We start from the raw sequence: 24149 nt of genomic DNA on the forward strand, positions 1-24149 counted from the left end.
GATCAATCGAAGAAAACAAGCTTAAACGTTTGAATCAATTTCAAAAGCAAAACAACAACCGGTATATTCGTGGTAATAATTAGTTCTTTAGGGGGTTTGGTTAAATATGACCGATTTGAGTTAAAAGAACACAACTTTTTTGTTTTTCCTTTACGCGTCGTCTTTCACTCGTCAGTGCAAAGCAGTTCAAATTGAATTTCTAGTGCTACATAACAGTTCAACTTGAACCGTTTCCTTTGTACGAACAGTTCGAAGAACTAAAATTTCGTTCAATTTCCATTTAACCACAGCCCTTTGAATAGCTGTAACCCGGTTTCGGCCAGTAAGCTGCCTTTTCTTTTCGTTCGGCACGTCAGAATCGATATTTTTACAAGAGACACTTAAGCAGAGCTGTGCTTGACGTCTGCCTACCGGTTCCAGTTGAACTGTTTTGGAGCACTAGCAGTTCTATTTGAACAGCTTTTCCCTCTGACGAGTGGAAGACGAAACGTAGAGGAAATAAAATGATGAAGCCTTTTTAGATGTTAAAACGGCAAACCGTACCAATTGATCTACTAGTAGGATTATTTTTCATCCACTGTCGCAATGTAAGCCGTCCTACTGGTGAAAATTTAGTTCGCGTATTGTGAACAGTTAGAAAAGTTTGCATTTCCACTCGCTCTATTCAATAAGTTTCTGTTTGGGTTCTCTGATGATGTCTTCCGAAACCTTCAGAAGATCTTCTCTCGCTTTCGTGTCAACATTTGAGGGGAGCTTCTACTGTAAACGGGGTTTTATTTTTCTTCAGTTTCATCGTGGATTCGTAAAAACACGGGTTGCCTATTCTTCAATTTTTATGTAGTTATTATGCTTAATTAGAGAATACTACAGTGTAAATTTATGTAAAAGTATCGAGTTGTTCCTGAGATATGGTTGTTCAAAGTGCATCAAGCTATCGGATTGGTGTGCACGATGAATCAGGTTTGAATAATTTGAACCAAAAAAAAATAAAAATAGAATTAAATCACACTAAATTTTGAATGGAACACCGTTGATAAGATTGTGAAGAAACAATTTATTCCACTTATGTCAAACATATGCGACGAAAGAAAACCGAAAATTTTTAAATTGTGTCGTGGTTTTTGTAATATTTTTTTGTTTAAATATGGCGATCTTTAGAGAATTCAAAATTAAACAAAACATTTATCATACTGTTTGTTCCAAAACCAGTAACCATATCTCGGGAACAACGTGATACTTTTACATAAATTTCATACTGCAGCAATCTCTAATAATGAATAATACCTGCGTAAGAATTGAATAAAATTAATCATTTTTGCGTTTTTTCAGATTTATCGTTCAACAATATAAATTCAAATGTTTTGCATGACAAAAAGCGATATTTTTGAGGACGCTTCCAACAAACCCTTGATTTGCTGTGTCCACTGTATCTCAGCGCAGACTAATCAGAAGTGAACAAATCAGAGCAGCATAGTAAGATTATAAGTTTTTCTAGACCCCAACGTCTCTGTTTGATTTATGGAATTTTTTTTTTAAATTTTTGGTGGTTTGAAGCCATTTTGAAGCTGTAAAACCTCCCAAAAGTAACAAACATCGTAAAGGAAAACGTTGGGGTCTGGTTTTTTATATGTAGAAAGTGTGTGCAAAATTTGAAAAAAATTGGTGCAGTAGTTTTTGAATGACGATGGACACGGACTTTCAAAACCTGCTTTCGAGAAAAATGCGTGTGAAGTTTTTTGTCTATCAAGTCAATGGAAACAATTTATTACTCAAGGAAGCCCCTAGGGTCTAATATTTTCAAAAAAAAATCATATATTTTTCTTTTATAATTTGTTATAATGAAACATTTCAAGAATGTTTTGTCAAGTTTCTAAGTCGAAACAGAAGTCTTGGGCCTGTGCGCCAAGCTCTTGTCTCTTCGCAGTACGAGATAAGTAAAGATAAAGGCTCATAACTTGTTAAGTTTTGTTCCTATAGGCTTGAAAATTTCACAGAATGTTCCTGAAATGTTTTACTATAAGAAAATGCGAAGAAAATAATAAATGATTTCTCAAAAGTGTTAGACCTTACTCGCCCCTTAAAGCTGTGGGCTGCAAAATGATCCCGCCTTTCAGTGATCGTATCTTTCAATGGATAATTTTTTCCAACGAAATCATTTATTTGACTTCTGTTTTACAGTGAAACTGTAGAAGTATCATGTGTATCAAATTTCAAATTGTAAGACATCTGGCATGGTTATTTTTCAAGATTCAAGAAAATTTTCAAACTTTGAACACCGGGCGGAATCACTTACACATATTCGATTTAATTCAAATTTTGCATAAAGACTTTTTTTTTAAAGAGCTTAAACTTTTGATTTTGAATATTGTAAAGCAAATTAGAGATGACTTCTGAATACTGGCACCCTAATGAACAGTAAATATGTACATAGTTTCAAGTGTTGAGGTTACCAATATTCGAAGACTCCTACTTGTCTTTAAATCAATAACGGATATCTCGTCTTCAGCTTCCGCCCGCCCAATACGAGCTGTTGTCACGTTCAACACTTTCCAAATAACCCGCATTTTTATCTCCTGTATTTTTTTCTGCCCAGTCCCAATCGACAGCAATTACGCTGAGAGCTTCCATAAATAATAGCTTCCATGGAGAGGATCCCACCGGCATATTCCGGAAACAAAAGGCTCTTCTGCTTCTTCTTCTCCTGTTAATCACTTCGATCTCCTCGACGACAGACGGCTGCGCTGGTTTGCTGCTGGCACCAACTGTCACTGCTGGCCAGCTAAACAATGCCAATAACTGTTAAGCCGTTGTCAGATTGAACGCGATGAACCATATTTCAGTGCTTTCATTCATATATTTTCTATGCAATCTATTCGACTGATAAAAAAATACAGAACAAATAGTAGCTGTGGGTGGACTTTGAACTAGAAAAGAAAAAGTTTCATTTATCTTTTTACTAATTGGAAGGAATTTTCATCGAATGACTTATGGTCTAGAGGATACGGTGGTGTCCTCACCTGACAATGGTTGTGAGTTTGAGTCCCCACTTGAAGAATTTTTTTTCCAACTTCTGTAAAGATATTGGACCACGATAGCTTTTTTAAAAAAATTCAAATTACACCGTTAAATAAAATGACTTAAATTTAAGTTCATTTTACCCATTTCGAATCACGTCTTTTATCATTTGAAATTTCAGACCCGCTTAGTATAATTTTCATTGAAAGTTCTAAAAAGTTAACCTACAATTTCTGCAAAAAAAAAAATTATCCTTTAGCACCAGTACATTAATTAAGTTTCCCCGTTACGGCAAAACAACTCAATTCATTTTCAGCTTGACTCAGCGTCCATTCTGACAGCACCTTCCGCCGACACGAGAGAACAGCTCTCCCGTAGGGATTAGAGCAAATTAAGAAAATTGTTCTCTGTTGAAAAAGTATAATCCGCCTTCATACTCCTAACACCAGAGGCCCTCAGGTCCACCCCCCCCCCTCCCCCCAGGCCCATGACACTGGAGTTGGGATTGTGTTGTGGCAGCTTTAGCTTTAGCTCCAAGTCCTCCCCTTCCCACTCCTTTCCTCCGCCACACTCTGATGTGAGCTTATTTATTTCCAATCCAATCTCAAAGGATTCTCACCCCAACCCACTACTACCTAGGCAATGGGGCTAGGATAGGAGCTAGCTCTGCAGCAGTTTTCAAATTAATCAATCTCAGTTGACTGGCTTTCGAGTCGGATTGAGGTTATCGGAAAGGTTCTCGGGAACCGGGCAACCCCCGGTACGGAACCGAAACAGAAACAGGACGGAGGGGGCAAAATTTTTAAGATCATTTCACGTTCGTTCAAGTTTGGGGGCCACCGGAAGTGACAAGCGAATGTGTTTAAGGCTAATCAAATTTGCCAACTTTGGTGTGGATCGGCGAATGTTTGCTGTTCGAACAATGGGGTTCCTGATTCCGGAAAGGGCTAATCCGGACACGTTTCAAAGAATGTTCTGAATGTTCACGAAACATCTTACGGAACAATAATGGATTAATAATATTACCGAACGTGTTTCTTTTTTGTTCGCTCACGTTCACGGTCCTTTTCATAATAATGAAAACCGGCAATTCATCGCTGCTGCCAAAGTATCACATGGTTTGTCGCCATTTTCTCCGGGAACGGAGCGGCACCGAGCCCGACATTTCACCACTGGAATGGAAGCAATAAATTCCGGCACACCATTTTATATTGAAAGCTTCATTGGCGTCCGGGGACCCCTTTGTTTGCTCGATGCCGGAGTGCCACCGTGCCGGAGTGCGCTGGAGCCTCCTTCTTTGCCAGTGGGGTGTAAATTTAATTTATATTGCACCATCGACTGGCTGGCTGGCTGGCTGACTTGAGCTTGGCTCTTGGGCAATCCTGGAATGCACGTTTTATACGTCTTCTGAGGGTTAGGCAGGCAGCTTAGTGCGTGTTCCGTTAGCCGTCTCTATTGGACGTTAATAGATCTCTTTGTAACAACGTCGGAGCTGCGCGTGAACAGTTTTTACGTGCTTGTTGCACACCTCAGAGCAGGGTAACTTTCTTTCGAACCGGTGCCACTTGCCAGTAATTTGATGCCAATGCGTTTATGGCTCTCTTCTGGGTGACAGCAGCTCCCAAACGCAATTGTTCAGCTTTCGATTTATTGACTCATCAAATTTTTACATCCTATCACAATAACACAAATTCAGTTATGCCAAAGATATATCGATATGATGACAATACGAATAAAACTGGCACCATTCATTCAAACTTCCGACGAAGCCAAAGGTAGCAAAAAATTGGTAATCTGAGTTTCTGCGATGGAAAAGTATATCAAAGATCGATTTTTTGGTCCCTGAAAGAGCCGAATCGTTGAATTTCTGTCACGTCAAGCAACACCAAGTGTATGTTTTCTTTAATTCAATGCCTCTTCTGTTTAATATTGATGAAAATAATTGGCCCGTTTTAATCTACCTAGATTGGTTTGATTATGTCTTTCTCATGTTATTCATATTATCATAAATATGTGTTGAAAAAAGCTGTTCATTCAAACGAAACAGGAAAGTTTGTTCTGGCCAACACTAGTAAAACCTACAAATCGAATATTTTTCCGTTTTCTGCATTGTCACACTAAATGAATCAGTCCAAATTTTAGAAGACAATTTTCCCGGTAGCTCCGCAATCGGGAGTTCGATCTGGATAAAAATAACAATCAAAACAATAAGTGCTTCGCATTTGAGTAGAAAGCTTGTATTGTTTTGATATAACACCAAATCTCCGCGTTTCATCAATTTCTAAGGCATCTGGCGAAAAAAAAATTCCCTTTGGTTTTTCGGGTTTTTTTTATCGAATTTCCAAAGTTGCGATTTCATTAAAGCGAATTTTTAAAGTTTGGCGTATTTTTATGCAATTTTACTAACACAATTTCCTACGTCTCGACGACTTCGACTGACGAGCAGTTCATTTTGAAGCGAACCTAAGAATTTGAAGAAAAAAAAAATGAAAAACTTTGGAAATTTTCGATATTTAAAGGAAAACTGTTTTTTGATGTCAATTGTTTTTTTTAATATATATTAATATCTAATAAGGCACACAGCTTTAGCTCTAACATGCCGAGGATGGGAATGTTTCAGAAATGAATGAAACTTCAAGAAATCTTTATGTTGAATTTTTTTTCTCTTAATTCGTCTCAGAAATTTTAGGATATTTTTCAAGTTTTATCAAAAAACGTGCTTTATCCACCTAGCAGTGAGATGATACCTTTTTTTTTAATCAAACCGCATGTGGTTTTGCATGAATATTCTTCGGTGTTTTAGTTCTCATTTCATTATTTTAATGACCGTCGTTCTAAGCGGCAATTTGAGATTTTAATCACTCAATGCTCTGTAATGGCGAAACTGCAAATCGGATCGAATTTGAATCTGAAAGTGTGACAATCGGTTTACGGTACAATGAGTTTACGATTATTTAAGGTACTTCCAGAGCCGGCATTCAGGAACCAGTATAACCCAAACCGATTCGTATGGCCATATGACGAATAAATTGCAATAGTTTTGAGTCCAACTTTCGGGATTTTCATCTTCTATATCCGTTTGAATTTTTAAAATTAATCATTCTCAATTAACTCAAACGCTCGGGTTGGGATTTTCATAGATTTTTTTTTCAAAAATTTGTAACTACTGAGTAAATTGACCGATCTTGTTGCATTTGGTGTCAGAAAAACCGGGTATTCTTTAATTTCATTCTGCCTTAATCGGTGATGATATGGTCCAAAAACACCGGTGTTATTCCAGATCGCCTTGGGGTAAGTCGGTTTTGCCATTTGGGGTATTCTATCTAAAAAACTAAACATGGATATGGGAACAGTTCTGGAACAATCTGAAATGTGCAAGATTTACTAAAACGCATCAATTTGAATAAACTAATCATTTAGCCAACCATCCCAGATTATTTCGTATTCTAACATAGAATTTGTTTTTCCTGATACCATTTTTGCGTGTTTTCAAAAAAGTCTTTCAGAAGTTTTGTAACCGGTTCCAGTACCCTCTGTTTTCAAGGTCAAGTGTGACAGATACTGTCAAAAAACTAAAAAAAATGACATAAAACTTCGTATAACTCAAAAAAGTGGGTGACGGGAAACCCTTTCAAAATCGGTCCAGCCATCTCTGAGATCTCGACCTATTAGTTGACAACACACATACAGACACACACACATACACACACACGGACATTTGTTCAGTTCGTCGAGCTGAATCGATTGGTATATGACATTCGGCCCTCCGGGCCTCGGAAATTTTTCTAAAGTTTGAGCGAATTCTATGCCTATTTTTTATATATATAACAGATCGGCTGAAAAGTTCGTATCGTTTCTATGAGAGGGCGCCACTAGAATTAAATCCATACCATTTTCAGTTAGTACCAACCTTCAAAAGATACGTGTATAAATTTGACAGCTGTCTGATTATTAGTTTGTGAGATATTGCATTTTGAGTGAAGCTACTTTTGTTATTGTGAAAAAAAATGGAAAAAAAGGAATTTCGTGTGTTGATGAAACACTACTTTTTTTTGCCGCCGATACCAAAAAATGGCTTGATGAGTGTTATCCAGACTCTGCACCGGGCGAAGCAACAATTCGTAAGTGGTTTGCAAAATTTCGTACTGGTCATATGAGCACCGAAGACGATGAACGCAGTGGACGTCCAAAAGTGGCTGTTACCGATGAAAACGTGAAAAAAATCCACAAAATGATTTTCAATGACCGTAAAGTGAAGTTGATCGAGATAGCTGACACCCTAAAGATATCAAAGGAACGTGTTGGACATATTATTCACGAATATTTGGATATGAGAAAGTTTTGTGCAAAATGGGTGCCGCGTGAGTTCACAATCGATCAAAAAGAACAACGAATTGATGATTCTGAGCAGTGTTTGGAGCTGTTATATCGAAATAAAACCGATTTTTTTCGTCGATATATAACAATGGACGAAACATGGCTCCATCACTTCACTCCGGAGTCCAATCGACAGTCAGCTGAGTGGACTGCAAGCGATGAACCGAACCCAAAGCGTGGAAAGACTCAACAATCGGCCGGTAAGGTTATGGCGTCTGTATTTTGCGATTCGCATGGTATAATTTTCATCGACTACCTTGAAAAGGGAAAAACCATCAACAGTGACTGTTAAATAGCGTTATTAGAGCGTTTGAAGGACGAAATTTAAAAAAAAAACGGAAGAAAAAAGTTTTGTTTCATCAAGACAATGCACCGTGTCACAAGTCGATGAAAACCATGCTGAAATTGAACGAATTGGGCTTCGAATTGCTCCCTCATCCACCGTATTCTCCAGATTTGGCCCCCAGTGACTTTTTCCTGTTCTCAGACCTCAAGAGAATGCTCGCTGGTAAAAAATTTAGAAGCAATGAAGAGGTAATCGCTGAAACTGAGGCCTATTTTGAGGCAAAGGACAAATCGTACTACAAAAATGGTATCGAAAAGTTGGAAGATCGCTATAATCGCTGTTTCGCCTCTGATGACAATTATGTAGAATAATAAAAACGAATTTTGGCAAAAAATGTGTGTTTCTATTAAACGATACGAACTTTTCAGCCGAACTGTTAAAAAAGGTAAAAAACATTTTTTTTAATTACATCAGACCTCAACGTTTCATTCATTTTTAAAACATTTGGTATAAAAAAATTTTATTTCGGAAATCCTAAATACTAGCTGTTATTTCTATATGTGGTTCACATCCTCGGGGAAGCGATTCCATCGATCGGAAAAGGTTGCTGGTTGGAGTTCTGTCTACTAGAGATGACCGATGATTACTTGTAATTTTCATCTTCCAGAGGTTTCTTGGATTACTAGAAACTTTGTAGTTTAATTTGTTTTTTTAAATGATTCCAGTATTCGTCAATAGGAGGGTTTTCATCGTTTTTGTGCTTCTTTTTGTGTTTGCTTATTTAGGAATGTTTTAAACATCTCGATGCAGGCAAACTTATGCCGGGGGTTGGGAATCGAATCCAGATGGGTTGCGTGCCTCTTGAGCCAATTAGTTCTGATTCATAGCGCTCAGGCCATCCCCATAATTTTAATCTTTTCAGTCCTTCTAGTCTTTTAACTCTGTAGACCTTCTGCAGACCATTCTAGTTGTTTCTAATTATCGTAGTTTCTCTTAGTAATCTTATTTTCAACTTAAATTTGTTCAGTTGTTTCAGTTTTTTTTCCAACCCTTTGCGTTTTTCTGGTCTTTTTAGAGTTCGTTATTCGTCTTCTTATTCCTTCTAGTCTTATCAGCCTGTTTTTGTTTTCTAATACCTCACTGTCCTTTTAGTTCTATTGGTATTCAGTCGTTCTAGTTTCTATAACTTTTCGATGTTTTTCAAACTTCTTTGTCTTTTTGCCTTTCTCATATAGAAAGGTTATGCAATCATTTGAAAAACCGACTAGTGAAAATTGGCCAAGTGTCATATACCATTCGACTCAGTTCATCGAGCTGAACAATGTCTGTCTGTGTGTGTGTGTGTGTGTGTGTGTGTATGTGTGTATGTGTGTGTGTATGTGTCAAATAATTTCACTAGGTTTTTTCGGAGATGGCTGAACCGATTTTGACAAACTTAGATTCAAATGAAAGATCTCGTGGTCACATACGAAATTCCTGGATTTCATCCGGATCCGACTTCCGGTTCCGTCATTATAGGGTAAAGTGTGTTCAATATTGTACACCGTCACATAAAATATTTTCGGATGCAACAAACATTTAAATCGTAATTTAGAGTTCGATGGCAGCATTGCATAAAATCTTTAAAATTTGAATAAAAACTAGTACAGTTTGCACGTCAAGTCAGTTGGTGCTCGTACGAACCGACTTTAATTTAACTGTTCTCGGGTTCCGGTGCCATATAATAGTAACCCACTTCGTTTTCTTAAGGATGACTCACGCAATCAAAGCACTGTTTTATTCTGTATGTTATGCATAAACAATCTCTTGGTTTCTTTCAAAAATCGAAGAGAAAAATTTTGAATAGAATAACACAATATTGTATGTACATGAGAAAGGCATCATTACACCACTAGGTGAATTAAAACAGGTTTTTCTTCTTAGTTATACAAATGTTTTATTTTAAAAGCTCGGGTTTAAATCATTTCAGAATTTTTGTTTTAAAGTTTTTCAAGTTTTGTACTCTGTTTAACTTTGTTCATAAGTTCTTTGCTTTTAAAATTTTTAAAGCACATTCAGTCTGATAAATTTTTTAATTTGTTTTTTAAAGTTCTAAGTCTGTTTAGGCTGTTTAGGTTGTTTAGTATTTTTAGTTTTTTTTATTACTTCATGCAGTCTTCTGGGACTTGTCGTGTTCGTAAACTTTTTGGTCATATTTGTCTTTTCACTTAGTTTAACATTTTTAAGTATTCCCTGCAGTATTCTATGTTTTCGAGCCTTGTTAGTGGTTTAGTCCTTTCATTGTTATATTAAGTCCTCTCATTTTTTAAATTTTCCCTGGTAATTGAAGTAGTCTGTTTAATCGTTTTCTTCCTATTTAGTTTTTTTAGCCTTGCAACTTTTTTCAATACATTAGAGGCTAGCCTTATTATGTGCTTAGGACACAGAACCTTTTTTGGGGTTTCTTTGTGTTGCGTCTTCTTGCTCGTCAGTGTATAACAGTTTATGCTGTACTGTTATGCCACCTAGCAGTGTAACATAATCCGCTTAGCAGACAGAAATGTTTCTTCTAATTGTAGGCCATTTGCATAGAAGTAATATCCATAACTTTGAAAATTCACTTAAAAATATTTCCAAATTAGGTAATAAAAAATAATTTTCTCGTGAGATGTCTTTAAAAATTCATGAAACTTCGAGATCGGGGGTAATCTCAAAAAAAAATTGAAACTTGGAACTTGTAAAAACTTTTCGGGATGCCAAATCCCTAAGAAAGCATCATTAACAGGCAAAAATCATTGTGAATCGAATTCTGTCGTTATCGATTCTCAAAGATTCGGTTGAATATCGACACCGCACAGGAAACGATTTTCACTGAGAACCAAAAATGACTGAAAGGGCAAATGAACAAAAGAACATAATTTTGAAATTACTATCTCGCTTTTGCCGTTGACTGGGCATGAATCTCGTTCTCATAATTTGTTTTAAACGGAGCTGGCCCGATCAGATGCACATAACAAAATCATAACACAAGTATATCAACTGTTGATATGTATAACAATTTGTGTTACTTTGAGATGTCTAACGAATGAAAACAGTTGAAAGTTTAAACTTATGATAACAATATTGCAACTAAATCAGTTATAATGTTTTATTTTCATTAGCAAGACTCATGATGAAGTTCATTAACTGAAAAAATGACTGACTCCTGTAGTTATATCAAATTCAATAGTAATTGTGATACAAACGTTCTAAAATCTGTTACGAAACGTCGTGATTTGGTTCCCGCTAGAGTCTCTTTTGTTATGATTTTTGTTATTTTAACAGCTTACCAAAAAGAAATATTTCTAAATTTGTTACAAAATATTTTTGAAATAAATTACACCAGTTGTTATAATTATGTTATTACCATCTGATCGGGTAGAGAAGGCAGCAAGTGATTATAAATATACTCTGCTACCAAGTGTTTGAGCGGAAGAATAGGTATAGAGCGAGAAGACTAGTGTTTGTTGTCTGATGAACTGAGAAGATGTTTGGATATATGATACCGGTCGTGAGGCGGCTAGGATTTAGACGATGTTCGATGTACGCTTACCAGACCCAGTCGAATGACAGAGCCGTGTCTATCATAGCTTCAGGGTGACGAAATGGTTATGCACGGATTGCATGTGAACGCAGGTTCGAGTCCTGTCTATGAGCGCATCTTTTTCAAAAAAATATGAGTTTCTCACTAGTTTGGCTTCTCCAAACTATGTTTCCACTCTGTCATTGCAAAAACCAAAACTTCTTAGTTTGCGGTTTTTGAATGCAAAATCTCAATGTTATGCGGATTTTGTATGTGAATTTTTATAGTTACGCCGATTTTCATTGTATTCGAATTTTCAAAGTCAAATGCAGAACTTTGAAATTTCGTATTGAAACTGTATAACTTCGAAAATTCACTGAAAAAATCACATTTAAAAATCCGCATAACTTTGAAAATTAGCTTAAAAAACCGCCAAAACAATAAAAAAAAATTTGCTTAATCTCGAAAATTTTCTTTGAAAAATATCAACTTTTGGGACCTGTAAAAATTTTAAGATTTTCAATTTTTTTTTATATTAAACGTCGAGGTCTGGGGCTATGTCGAAATTGTTTTTGTTAAGTCGACTCTGAGGGATTCAAACAAAAATTGTTATTTAGAAATTACACAGTTCATGCATTTCTTGTACAGTCGAAAAAAGATTCTGATCTCTATATTCTGCCAACTCCCAAAGTAGATATTTTTCAAAACAAAGTTTTTGGAGATACAAAGTTTCATAAATTTTTAAGGCATGTTGCGACAAAAATTTGCGATTTTTTAAGTGAATTTTCAAAGTTGTTTTGTATTAGAAAGACACAAACCGTTGAGATATGGTGTCACCTCTAATGTTATTTAGGTCGACCCTGGGATAAATCTCGACGTTTCATGAATTCTTAAGACAATTTTTACAGAACTACTCGACGTATAACAAACCATATTTTATTTTTGCTCAGAGCAAACTTCAGTGAGTCGTGCTCCTTCTGTGAAGTAAGTGCAGACTGTACATTTATTTCTCTTCCGTACCTTCCGTCAATAGTATATTAATTCCGAAATACAGTTTTTCCAATCAATCTCAATAAACAATGAGCCGGAGATATGATGCAATTGATGTGCGACGCTCCAAAACAATCGTCACAATCGATCGACGTTTCGAAAGAATACCACTCATCTTCAGGGCAACTATGAAATGTACATAATTAAAGCAAAGCTTTGGTATTACAATCCTTTTGTGAAGTTTGACCTTCTGTTTTAATACACTTCGTAATCGATTTAATGCGTACAAATCCATTACATGGCTGGTGTTATGATCCTACTGACACTAAGAATCCTTCCAGGTCGGGGTCAGAACTTGCGGCAGCTGGCTTATCAAAGCGCCCTACGACTTGAACCGCTAATCTGGGCAATACTCAAATAAATTACCCGCAATTTTTACATTGAATCCTTTCAGACTATAAATCAGACCATCGAAATACTCTCCGGAAGCAAAACTCGAATTTGGAACCCTTTTCCAATCCTTGAATTATTCTATCATTGATGGAATCGATGGCTACACATACACTGTGTAGAACAGTTTATTTGGTATTTATAAACTCAAACAAACTTAATATAGCTCAATTATGCATCAAATTAACGAGTATCATTATTCCTTCGAAACGTCGGTCCACTGATACCACTAACGAAAGACACGGAAGAAAAACAATGCTGCACTTACTTAACAGAAGGAAAACGACTCATCCGTGAGTCGTTCAAACAAGTAGAAATATTCGATTCGCTCTTTGCAATCATAAAAGATAATTTGTTATAACAATTACTTACCTATATGAAGTTCAAGTAAATCACTAAGGAAAATACGGGATTTGCAGTTTCTTTTTACACCGAAACCTCCATTTACGAACTAAACGGGCGTTCGTAAAAAGAGTTTACGGCGTTCGTAAAAAAAGTTTACGTTATTTGGAACTTACTTCGTAAAAAAAGTTTTGTGTGATTATCGTGGAAACCGCGCATCATATGTTTATTTTGGGAACGGATGTGAAGAGTAAGTGCAAGAAAATGATGTTTGGACTCGTTTCAAATCCAAGATGGCGACTTCAGGTTTGTTGATATTCCTTGAAAACCCTTACAATATGGATATTTTCGGAACGGAATTGATGAGTAGATGTCAGAAAACGATGTTTGGAGTAGTTTTGAAACTCAAGATGGCTACTTCCGGTTTGTTGATATTCCTTGAAACCCCTTACAATATGGGTACTTTCGGAAAGAGATTTAAAAGTAGACATTGAAAATTATATTTGAGGTGGTTTTGAAACGCAAAACAGTGACTTCCGGTTTATTAGTATCTTTTGAAAGTTTTTGCCATTTTCCTTTAACTTGGTATTCCTTTAAAACACTATACCGTGCCGAAAATATCCATTTGTAAGGGTTTTCAAGGTATATCAACAAACCGGAAGTCGCCATCTTGAATTTCAAAACTACCTCAAACATCGTTTTCTGACATCTACTCATAAATTCCGTTCCGAAAATACCCATATTTTATGGGTTTTCAAGGAATATCAACAAACCGGAAGTCGCCCTTCTTGGATTTCAGAACCACTTCAAACATCATTTTCCGACATCTACTCATCAATTCCGTTCCGAAAATATCCATATTGTAGTCGTTTCCTTGGAGTCGGAAATCGCTTTCGATGAATGACAAAACATCTTTTTACGAAGTAGGTTCGTAAACAAAGTTTACGTTATTTGGGATTTGGTTCATAAAAAAAGATTACGTTATTTGGGATTTGGTTCGTAAAAAGAGGTACGTAAAAATAGGTAACGTATAAAAAGTATTCGTAAACGGAGGTTTGGGTGTACGTTTCACTCTACAAAACTACACTAAAGCCTTTTTTATTCGAGAAATACTTACCGTATACTACATGGAATGAGAAGTCCCGGGCCTAACAAAGAAAAAGTCGATTTTTTATCGTGAAAGCTTGTTTATTCTTCAGTATCCATCTTCATCTAGAGCGATACACTTGACCCATCGATCCTGCAACATTTTGATGCCCTTTGAAAAAAAAAAGAAAAATTTGTCAAGGCCTTCAAAACAGGCTTCCGCGTCTGCAACGACCTCAGCATTCAACGAAAATTTCTTTCCCCGGAGAAACCTTTTCAGGTTTGAAAATAGATTGTAGTCGCTGAGGGCCAGTTCTGGAGAATACGGGGGATGATGGACCCATGCGTACCGCAAATCATTCAATTTCGCATGAAACTCGTCTTTTTCCATGGCTTGATGAAAACTAGAACTCGTCTGACACGATCAGCTGTTATTCAAACACTAGTGGATAGATTGTCATGAAATTTGGTATTGGGTCATCTAAAGGGGCTTGTTCTCAACGAAAATGTACACGGTTCGAAACTATTCACGTCTTCTCCGTGAGAGGCCCGGGACATTTTATTCCATGTAGTAACATTGGAAATTCGCATGAAAAAATTTCAAAACTAAAGAAAATATTTTTTATCGTCAGAAGATTCCCGAAATCAACATTCAATTTAGTTTTTTTTTTTTTTTGGAAAAACTCGTCCCAGAGTCCCCAAATCTGGTTGATTTTTTAAAATCTGTCGAAAAATAGCGGTGCTATTGAACATTATAATAGCTCCTATCTTTTAAATGGCGCTTCCTGCATTTCAATCCGAAGAACTGTTCTGTCATTGATGGAATCGAGGTAACTCGAAGGAAAAGCGCACCGTACATGTACACTGTGTGGAACAGCTTATTTGTAGTTTCAAATCTCAATCAATACTTTTCATCTAAGTTCAATCATGCTTAAAATTAACGAATATCACTTTTTCTCTCTTCTATCTTTCAGACAACTACTAGCTCCTAATATTGTACAGAAACACTATCTCCCCAGCGGGTTCGCGCAGGATTCACATCGAGTAAGTAGCTTATCCATAAAAGAAATTCCCCAAAGCTCTCTGATAGCATAAATCTGATGGTAATCGCAGCAGTGGCGGAAACTTTGAAAAAGCGCCCAGTTTCATGAAACACTTGTGGACAGCACACCTTCTGCTGAAATATTAAGGGGTGAATGCGGTGATTATTATCGTTCACTAAGTCGCTTGGTTTGGTGAAATCACAGTTCCAAAAAATGATGGTTGATGGTCGGTTGGATTTATGATCGATTATACTCGTGTGAAGAACACTGTCAAACAAAACAAAAATATTTAGAATTCGCCGTGTAAAAAGAATACCTGAAAACGTGTCGTGCCACTCGTCAATTTACTAGTTGGACTACGGAAAGTTAGTAAATGTTGTGACTGTTCCGAAGCGGCACAATGGGCGGCAAAAACTCGCAAAACCGAATCGACCGTGAAAATTCGGTTCACAAATGAAAGTGAAGAAAAACGATGGGAGGGACGAAAATTAGGCACGATGAAAAATTGTTCTGTTGCCGGCTACCGACCGAGTGAGTGTACATGTGTAAGCTTCTTCCGTCACACGAACATCGGACATTAGATCGTAAATATCGGCGAAATTGGCGCAAAACATTCTTTTGTTGTTTTTACGATTATTATGTACCGAAGTTTAATGTTTTGGGGCGGTAAGAAAGCTGCCAGTTTTATAAGCCCTTTGGCAGTAGTCGACCCTCCATTTGCCTTTAATGGTGGGTGGTCATTTGCTGTGTACATCACCGCGTTCAGGATAATGGAACCAAATCGACCGGTGACCGTCGCTTTTATTGCCACTGGGAAAAGGGGGTGGAGTCTGTCAACCTGTCGCCGAACCATAACCGTTTTGAAGTTAAGGAATTTAGCAGCAGACGCACTGTGGTAAGAATAATCGATATTATCAAGCATCAAGATACGAACAACGGATCCTTGAATAGCTGCTGTAATTGAAACTCGGTTATTGACGTTTTCAAACCCAGCCCTGAAAACCTGTCACAACCAACAATCGAAAATTTTCCACAGAAGCAATAAATTGTCGCTGAAATTCGGTACCCTTCGAGTATCATCTTTTTTTTTGTCGTGAATACGACTTACTTTACTATGGGGTGCCTTTTCAAAATTAGCCATATGGAAGAATGGGCAGAACTTAATCGTGAATATCTCGACTTGTATTAATGGTAGCAACATAATTCTTTCACCATTTCATCAAAAATATGATCAGGAATTTAGGATAATATTTTGAACAGTGTGAGATAACCACAAACAACTCAAAAATTAAGTTTTCTCAAAATTTCAAAATAATGCGGAAAACTCTTTACTTTCGCTTGGGTTTTTCGCGCAAGGACGACGATTTTGAGGTAGTCAGGTACATATCTTCAACTGAATGCGTATAAAAGGGGAACCGTGGTGAAAATCGATCATTTCTATTCGTGCGTTCGATGGGAGCAGACGTCGTGGAGTTAAACCTTCAACCAGCAGCGACGGAGAGGGCGCCTTTTGCGTGGTTAAAACCTCAAACGCTCAGGTAGCAACTTTCATTCGCTTGCTGGCCTTCAAGGCGAGCAGACTGCCATCGCGAGAGTTAAACCATCAACCAGCAGCGACGGAGAGAGCGCCTTTTGCGTGGTTAAAACCTCAAACGCTCAGGTAGCAACTTTCATTCGCTTGCTGGCCTTCAAGGCGAGCAGACTGCCATCGCGGGAGTTAAACCATCAGCGACGGAGAGAGCACCTGCCATCATTTGGTTTTCGGTAGTCATAACGAGAAGTTCAATTTTCAGATTGTAGTTCCGCAATATAGGTTTAGAATTCAGAGCCTGCGTGCTGAAACTGGATTCTGGAACTGTATTCCGGAACTAATTTGAGTTTCGGAATTGCAATTCTAGAATTGAAACTGGATTCTGAGTCTGTTATTGGTTCTAAATTTAGTTCTTGAACTCAGGATCCAGTTCTTTATTCCAGACTTCTTCTATTCGGTTCTTTTTAGAACCATAATAATACTCCTAAAGAATTATGCGGAAATTTACTTTACTGTACTCTATAAAACCCATTCTGGTAGTCATGGCGAAAAATCGTCTTCATGTTTAAGAGCTTAGTTCTGGAATATGGGTTTAGAATTCAGAGTCTGCGTGCTGAACTAACTCAAATCGTCACCATTTTTTTTTATTATAAAGAACTATACTGTTTATTTCATAGTATTTAAGTGCGTTTTAGAATGTTTAATGTAACTAATCTGTAATTTAGTCTAGGCGCATCGTTTAAATTTCTAGTAATGAAAGAGGGGAAAGTTGCACAATTCAAACAATCGATGAACTACCAATTCGAATTCGGAAGCATAAATAAAGCGTGTCATATTCGTATTCACGACATCCAGTTATGTCTCTGACATTACACACCCGTACTTTTTCGACTAACAATCGATTTCCCAGAATCCATCAATCAAAACTGGCCAATCTCTCTCTCTCTCCTTGCCTTTGTCAGCCCGGATTGATTTCGGTGCAACATTCCGACATTGTTTTCCGGTCCAGTCATCCAAGTGCAGCTGTCGTCCCAGCCAGTCGAATCAGAGGAAATGCACTTGAAAGGATTTTTTTTTCCCGATATGGAAGCCATTAAAGTTAGCACGGAAAAATTGAAATTACAAATATTCAATTAAACTTTTTCCTTTTCATTCCATCCTTCCATCCGTCGACGACGACGACCCATTGTTGTCGTACGGCATCTTTTGAGGTCTCAGTTTTTCCTTCTGTCTGCTTTTGTGAACTGCACTGAGCAATAATGACAGCTCATAATTTTCCAGCTTTCGAGTAGCTAGTTGTAGTAGCAGTAGTAATAGTAGCAGTAGCAGTAAGTGATGGCAATGTTGTACACAAAGAAAGCCACTCCCGAACGAGCAAAGTACGTTCGGTTTTTTTTTTTTCGGGGCGATTCCTATCACTTACACCGAAAAAAAATCATTTTTTTACATTAACATTAAAAAAAATCAATGTGCTTCTGTGGCTCAGTTGATTAAATGACCTGCTTTGTGATCCAATGTGTCTCGGTTCAAGTCGTGGCGGTTGATCTTTTTTTTTTCTTATAATTTCTCTCGTGTTATTTTCAAATCACACAATTTGACAATCTAAGTTTCATCCGGAATGTAGTGCCGACCGGTTCTGTTGTGCCGTGTTGAGCTTTTAAATTTGTTCATGGCATGGCAAAAGCGCGAGGTCGCTTTCATCGTCGTCGTCGTCATCGTCGCAATCATCAACACCGTTTGGCAACAGCAACTACGTCAACTTTGTCGCCTTGTTAGCGTGCTTTTTCAATCGTTAAAACTCCGTCTCCCACCGGATCGAGGTTCCGATTGACGTGGGACCACGTTGGCCGTCGTTAAATGTGTGTCAGTTGAGGAAGCCATCAAGGTACTTTTCGGAAAAATCTCAAAATATTGTCCATCACTAGTCACTACCTTATCCCATCTTTCTTACAGTTCACAGATATCCTGTTTTCAAAAATTCGACCGGTTTGGCCACAATCCACGAATCGATCCATTTTTTTGACTTCATCATAATTGGAACAAACAGTAATCGGAAGGAGCAATGTTTGGGCAGTATTGCGGGTACGGTAGGACTTCCCATTTGAGCGTTTCTGGTTAAAGATTTCCCCGAATCGGAGAAGGTTTCGAAATAAGTGCTGTCTTTGAGAATTTGCGTCGCCAGGTTTCCTATTTCGTTCTTTTTATTTAACCAGTCATTTTTTTCAGTATACTTTTTCGTTGGGAAATGCGTTAAAGCTAAAGTGTTATCATGCAAAGTATAGCTTAAGATAAAAATAAAAAGATACAAATAGCTGACAATTTCATACAACCGATTAGTTTTCCCATCTAATTCCACATCATCCGAAGAAAAAAAAGTTTTTGTACGGATATATAGGGGAAGATTTCTATTAACAATTATCTCCATATACAACCAAACTGGAATATTGTCAAATCTGGAATTAAAGTCCTTATGAGGAAATTCCAAATTAGCGCAGTATTTCCTGCAGATCTTCTTCGGTAGTCTGTCATGTCTGGGTGAGATACGGTGATTATGTAAACTTCCGACATCCCATATTGCGCGAAACCTTCAGAAGCCCTTCATGTGAAGCTCAAAAGTTGTTGTTTCAATTAAATTGAAATTCTCGTTGCAATCACAAACTGACTCAGGGTACGCTTTGTCGCCCTCAAAAAGTATTATGCCTACTGTTTAATTTTTAAATTTTCTTGTCGATTGTTTGTGATTCGAAATTTTGCTCGTACATCTCGAAAATCCAAGCTACTCGCACGGAAAGTAAGAATTTGATGAATGTGGCCAAACTAACTGTTGTCGTTGGTTAGAACGCCAGCAAGAGTGAATCGGGATGAAAACGAACGCCAGGTGTCGCAAAATCGTAGAAAAAATCGTGTATCGAATTACAGGTATTACAAGAATTACAAGAAAGTAGTCAAACAAAAGCCGCGGCTGTTCGCATTTGCTATGAAGAAAGCAAGAGTGAATATTTTGTCCATACTTTGTACGAATCAAATTAAAAATATTGACATGAGTTGCATTTTTAATAGAAATTTTAAAAAGATTTACACTCATTCTAGTTGGATCCATTCGTGAACGTAACACCCTTCATGTTTTCAAATGCTCACTTTAGTTTTCTTTCTCATAAAATTGAGATGGACAATATCCTTTACCTTTTACCTTTTACCTTTTACCTTTTACATTTTACCTTTTACCTTTTTTCCTTTTTTCCTTTTTTCCTTTTTTCCTTTTTTCCTTTTTTCCTTTTTTCCTTTTTTCCTTTTTTCCTTTTTCCTTTTTTTTCCTTTTTTCCACTTTCATGAAAGATATGTCAGATTCTTAAAATGGATTAATTTTATAGTTGATAATATTTAAAAAGAAAACAACTGTTTTAATCCACTTAGTTGTTTTATCATACCTTTCTAATAATTGAGGGAATCATCTAATTTTTCCCCGAGCTCTGAAATAAAAACGAGCCATTAGGTAACAAGATCAACAAATTTGAATAGTTGTTTTGTCCTTGCATGTTCACTTTATATGACGATTAGAAATTTTAGGCACTCTTCACTCTATAATTTAAAGTTTATGGAAGTTAAATGAAAAGTCGGATAACGTTAAAAAAGAGTCTATGATACCATGGAAGCACTCTAAACTTTACAGACTCTCTATTAGCAGTCATAAATAGTCGACTACACTCCATAAATCACTACAGGTAATACAGCTTTGCGTACATTGTTTAATTGACGAACAAATATTGATTTGAGTCCACGGCTACAAACTCCTTGCCAAATCACCAATTTTTCATCGGTGAAAAGAACTAGTGTCCACTGAACACAGCCTTCAACACCGTCCAGCTCAGCTCCCGATCCTGAATTCTAGTATTCTATGGTTTCCTTTGAATTGTTTTGATTTCTTGTTTGTCATCCTGGTCAGCTCTAGAACTCAGTAGAAGTAGGGACAATTTTAAACTTTTGAAGGAATATTTCGAGTTGATCCCAATGAGTTTTATTCAGTGTGATTATAAAGAACCACCATTATTTTCTCAACTTTCTGAAGATGCCACCAAACAATTGAAAAGGGGAACACCCAATAAGCTAGATGAGAAATAAGTGATTCGATTTCTCCGAAAGTTGTTCCTGTCGAGCGTAGAGTTTGCGTCAGTTGCACTGGCATTAATAAATTTAATTATCAACCAAAAAAAACAACGTGCTTAAAGGAGCACTATGATCGAGAAGCGATTTGAACCGATAAGGCGTTTCCGGCGCAGTCGTGAGAGCTATTAATTTTCCATCAATTCTCGCATCCCATGTGCATCAATAAGCGCTAATTCAAATAGCAAAGGAAGCTTAAGTTGGGTCGAGACGCCAGGTAATCTGGTGCCGATGGCAATAGTAAAATTAATTAGCAAAGACCATGACGAAATGCGAAGGGACAAACATAAACAATTGCCCGAAAAGGAACATTAAATGAATATCGTTCAAATCAGCTCTCGGAAGGTTGCGGTAATAAAATAATTTAATACGTAATTCCCGAAAGGACTGCAATAAAAGAAGGAAAGGGTAGTCTGGCGACGGTCATGTTTGAGTCTGGTAGAAATATGAATTGATTACCCGTGCTGACAAAGACCAACAAGTTTTGAAAGCATCGGTACGTGATAGGGAATAGAGAAGGATAGCGCGAAATGCAAGCGCAACATTGAATACCAAATTCTATGTAGTAGTGAGGTAGATAGGAATTGTTTACCCGTGCTGACGAATGGTAACGTCAGCATCTAAGGAGAAAGGGAGATAGTAATAAATGTTGCACTGCATGTCGTGCAACATCTTTAATATTTTACCATAAGATTCATGTATATATAGTTTAAGGAAATTAAAAAATAAATCAGTCATCAGTTACCAGAGAAAACGGTCGTTCGCATTCATCACTAGAAAGAAAACTCCCGGACGAGCCCCCACCAGAAGAAGTCATCCTCCCCTAGAAGGAAGCATCATCGCCCAGGAAGTAATTCTCTCTAAGAAGAGAATTGTATAAGTATAATTTACTTCAACAAATATTTCTTCCTTTCCCTTCGCAGGTACAGTCCGCTGGAGAACCGTAGCCAGCATAAAAGCGTACTTCCGCTCTTATGCCCTACTTGCTTCTCCCCGGATATCCGAAAACTTTAATCGTAAGGTCTTAAGGCAAATTAAAAAGAATTTGCGACAGGGAACAGTCAGTCGCTCTGACGGCTGACAGTTCCACTGAAAGTCGTTTCACCGAAAGTCGTTTCGCCGAATGCCATTTCACCGAAAGTCTTTTTTTGTGATAATGGACAATAAGCTTTCTTTTATACATCCAGTTCTGAAAGAAATTGCAGTCGAGCTTCAAAAATAGAGTATTAATTTAAACACCAAAAGAAAGAGAAAACTTCCAATAGCTACATGCTTAGTTGTTAGTAAAATATACTGGTTGCATCGTACATGACGATAAAAACATCACTCATTTCTGGTAATAAATTATAGAGTATGAAGGACGGAGGAAGTATAGAATTTAAATTTGAAGAACAAAAGAATGAAAAAATTTACGAAAAATCTACATCAAAGTGTATTATTAAAAAAATAGTCTATTGCCATTTCTAAAGAAACATTATCAAACTTCCCTTTTTTTGGTAGGATTTGCCATCTTGCCACTACACAACATTGACCAAGGATTGAAATGGTACGAGGAAAAAAGTCATTGTGGTGTCTTGTGAAAATAATCCTCCAAACTGTCCAGAACGATCTACCGATTTAGAAATTGTGCGTAATTCTGAAGGCAGAAATGGGTGGGGAGTCAAAATTGGTTGGAAATTTCAAGCAAAAGTTGGCCATAGTTGGCATAGTGTGGTGAAGAACCACTTTTGTTACACGACCATACTTGGGGACTCGAATTTAGTGTTCGACCCCCTCAAGTAGAAGATAAAATAGAATGCATTTCTTTCTTCTGATCATGCCTATATAAGCCTGCCTAGGCTAGCTTTTCCGTTCTAAATTTATAACTGATTCAATCTAGATTACCTATCCCGTCTATTCATTTCATATCTTTCGTCTCTCTCAATTAAAACTTGCCGAAAAGAACCAATCAAAATCGATATACTAGACATTATGCGGCAATTAAAACCAAATAACAAAGTTGAATAAGGTCTACAAAAACTAAACCAAGAAGATTGTCCAAATCTTTATAAAAAGAGTCATTGAGGAGGTCCAAAAGTTTGGGCGTAAAGATGAAATTTGAATATATTTGTGTTAAAGAAAAAGTAAAAGAAAATAGTGGTTAAGCCTATTCTTTGACAGTGATAGTGTTTGGACAGTCTCATTTTATTTACAATCTTAAGGTGAAATGTAGTGGAATGCGAAAATCGCGTTTTTGATCAATTATTCAAAAACTAGACCGATTTTCGAAAAACCAAAAACACTTAAGTTTTCGAAATCAAATTTATCATAACTAAGTAATCTTAGAATTTTGAAATTTTGCTTTGCCGAGCCGTAATTGGTTTTTGAAATGTATAAACGGTAACTGTTCCGTTCCACGGGGATGATTTTAGAACTGAAAAGTAGTGTTTGTATCAGAATTTCACAAAGAATCTGAAAATGCAACTCAAAATTATAAAATTTTAGGTAAAACAACCGAAATTTGAAAAAGTTTACATAAACTTTTCCGCATTTTTTTTATTACTTGCGCGCTGCTGTTTCGTATTGAGGTGGTGTGAGAAATGCACGGAGGGCACGGTGGCATTATATCGTGAGCAAAAATTACATGTAAAATTATGACGCGAATTTATGCAGCATTGGGTTGTGTGTTGAAATAAAAACGAGTTGAATACAATAAAATGGGTATTGTAAGAAATTGTTTATTTTCTAAGTAACTGTCATTTATAATGCTAATAATGTCCAATTCTGTTGAGTTCAATGCATTGCAAGGTCTTGGTATTACATTTATTGTTGAATATGACCATTTGTGTCAACAGACTTCGCAGACAAGGAGTGGCGGAACCGTATTGGGAGAATACTGAATCCACACCAGGAAAATGTCTGGGTGTGGACGTTTGGAATTACATTCCTTTTGTGAAATTTGGCCTTTCTGTTTTAACAGATTTCGCAGCCGACTCAAAGCATAGCTTCGATTACATGGCTAGTGCTACGATCCTATTGACACAACAGAAATAATACTTTTTTACTTATTCGAAGATGATAATGAAAGTCAATTAGAATGGAATATATTGGCATTGAATGTATTCGATAAGTAAATTCGACCGCGCTCTATCATGCGAGTCAAGTAAATACTTTTACGTAAATTCTATCTCATCGGCGGGAAGGGCCTGGTGAACGACTGGCAAAGATATCGAAAATACTTGAATGTTATCTCGTCGTTCTTTTGAAGGAGAATCCATGCTTGCTACTAAACTCAGGCATATACATGGTTAGCAAATTGGTCAATACATATACATATAGCCTCATGTT

The 24149-nt window shown here is 37.0% G+C and overlaps 1 protein-coding gene across 12 annotated transcripts in view; it reads left to right on the forward strand.

Annotated features, from left to right (window-relative positions):
- LOC131426183 (disintegrin and metalloproteinase domain-containing protein 33) overlaps window positions 1-24149 on the forward strand; it is a 1149595-nt gene that overhangs the window by 856610 nt on the left and 268836 nt on the right. For all 12 annotated transcript variants that reach the window (XM_058588702.1, XM_058588703.1, XM_058588711.1 and 9 more), the window contains one exon: window positions 15062-15131. In XM_058588702.1, the coding sequence (XP_058444685.1) occupies window positions 15062-15131 (70 nt within the window). The remainder of the gene's footprint in view (window positions 1-15061; window positions 15132-24149) is intronic.

The sequence above is a fragment of the Malaya genurostris genome, chromosome 1, assembly GCF_030247185.1.
Source record: "Malaya genurostris strain Urasoe2022 chromosome 1, Malgen_1.1, whole genome shotgun sequence".
Classification (NCBI taxonomy): Eukaryota; Metazoa; Arthropoda; class Insecta; order Diptera; family Culicidae; genus Malaya; species Malaya genurostris.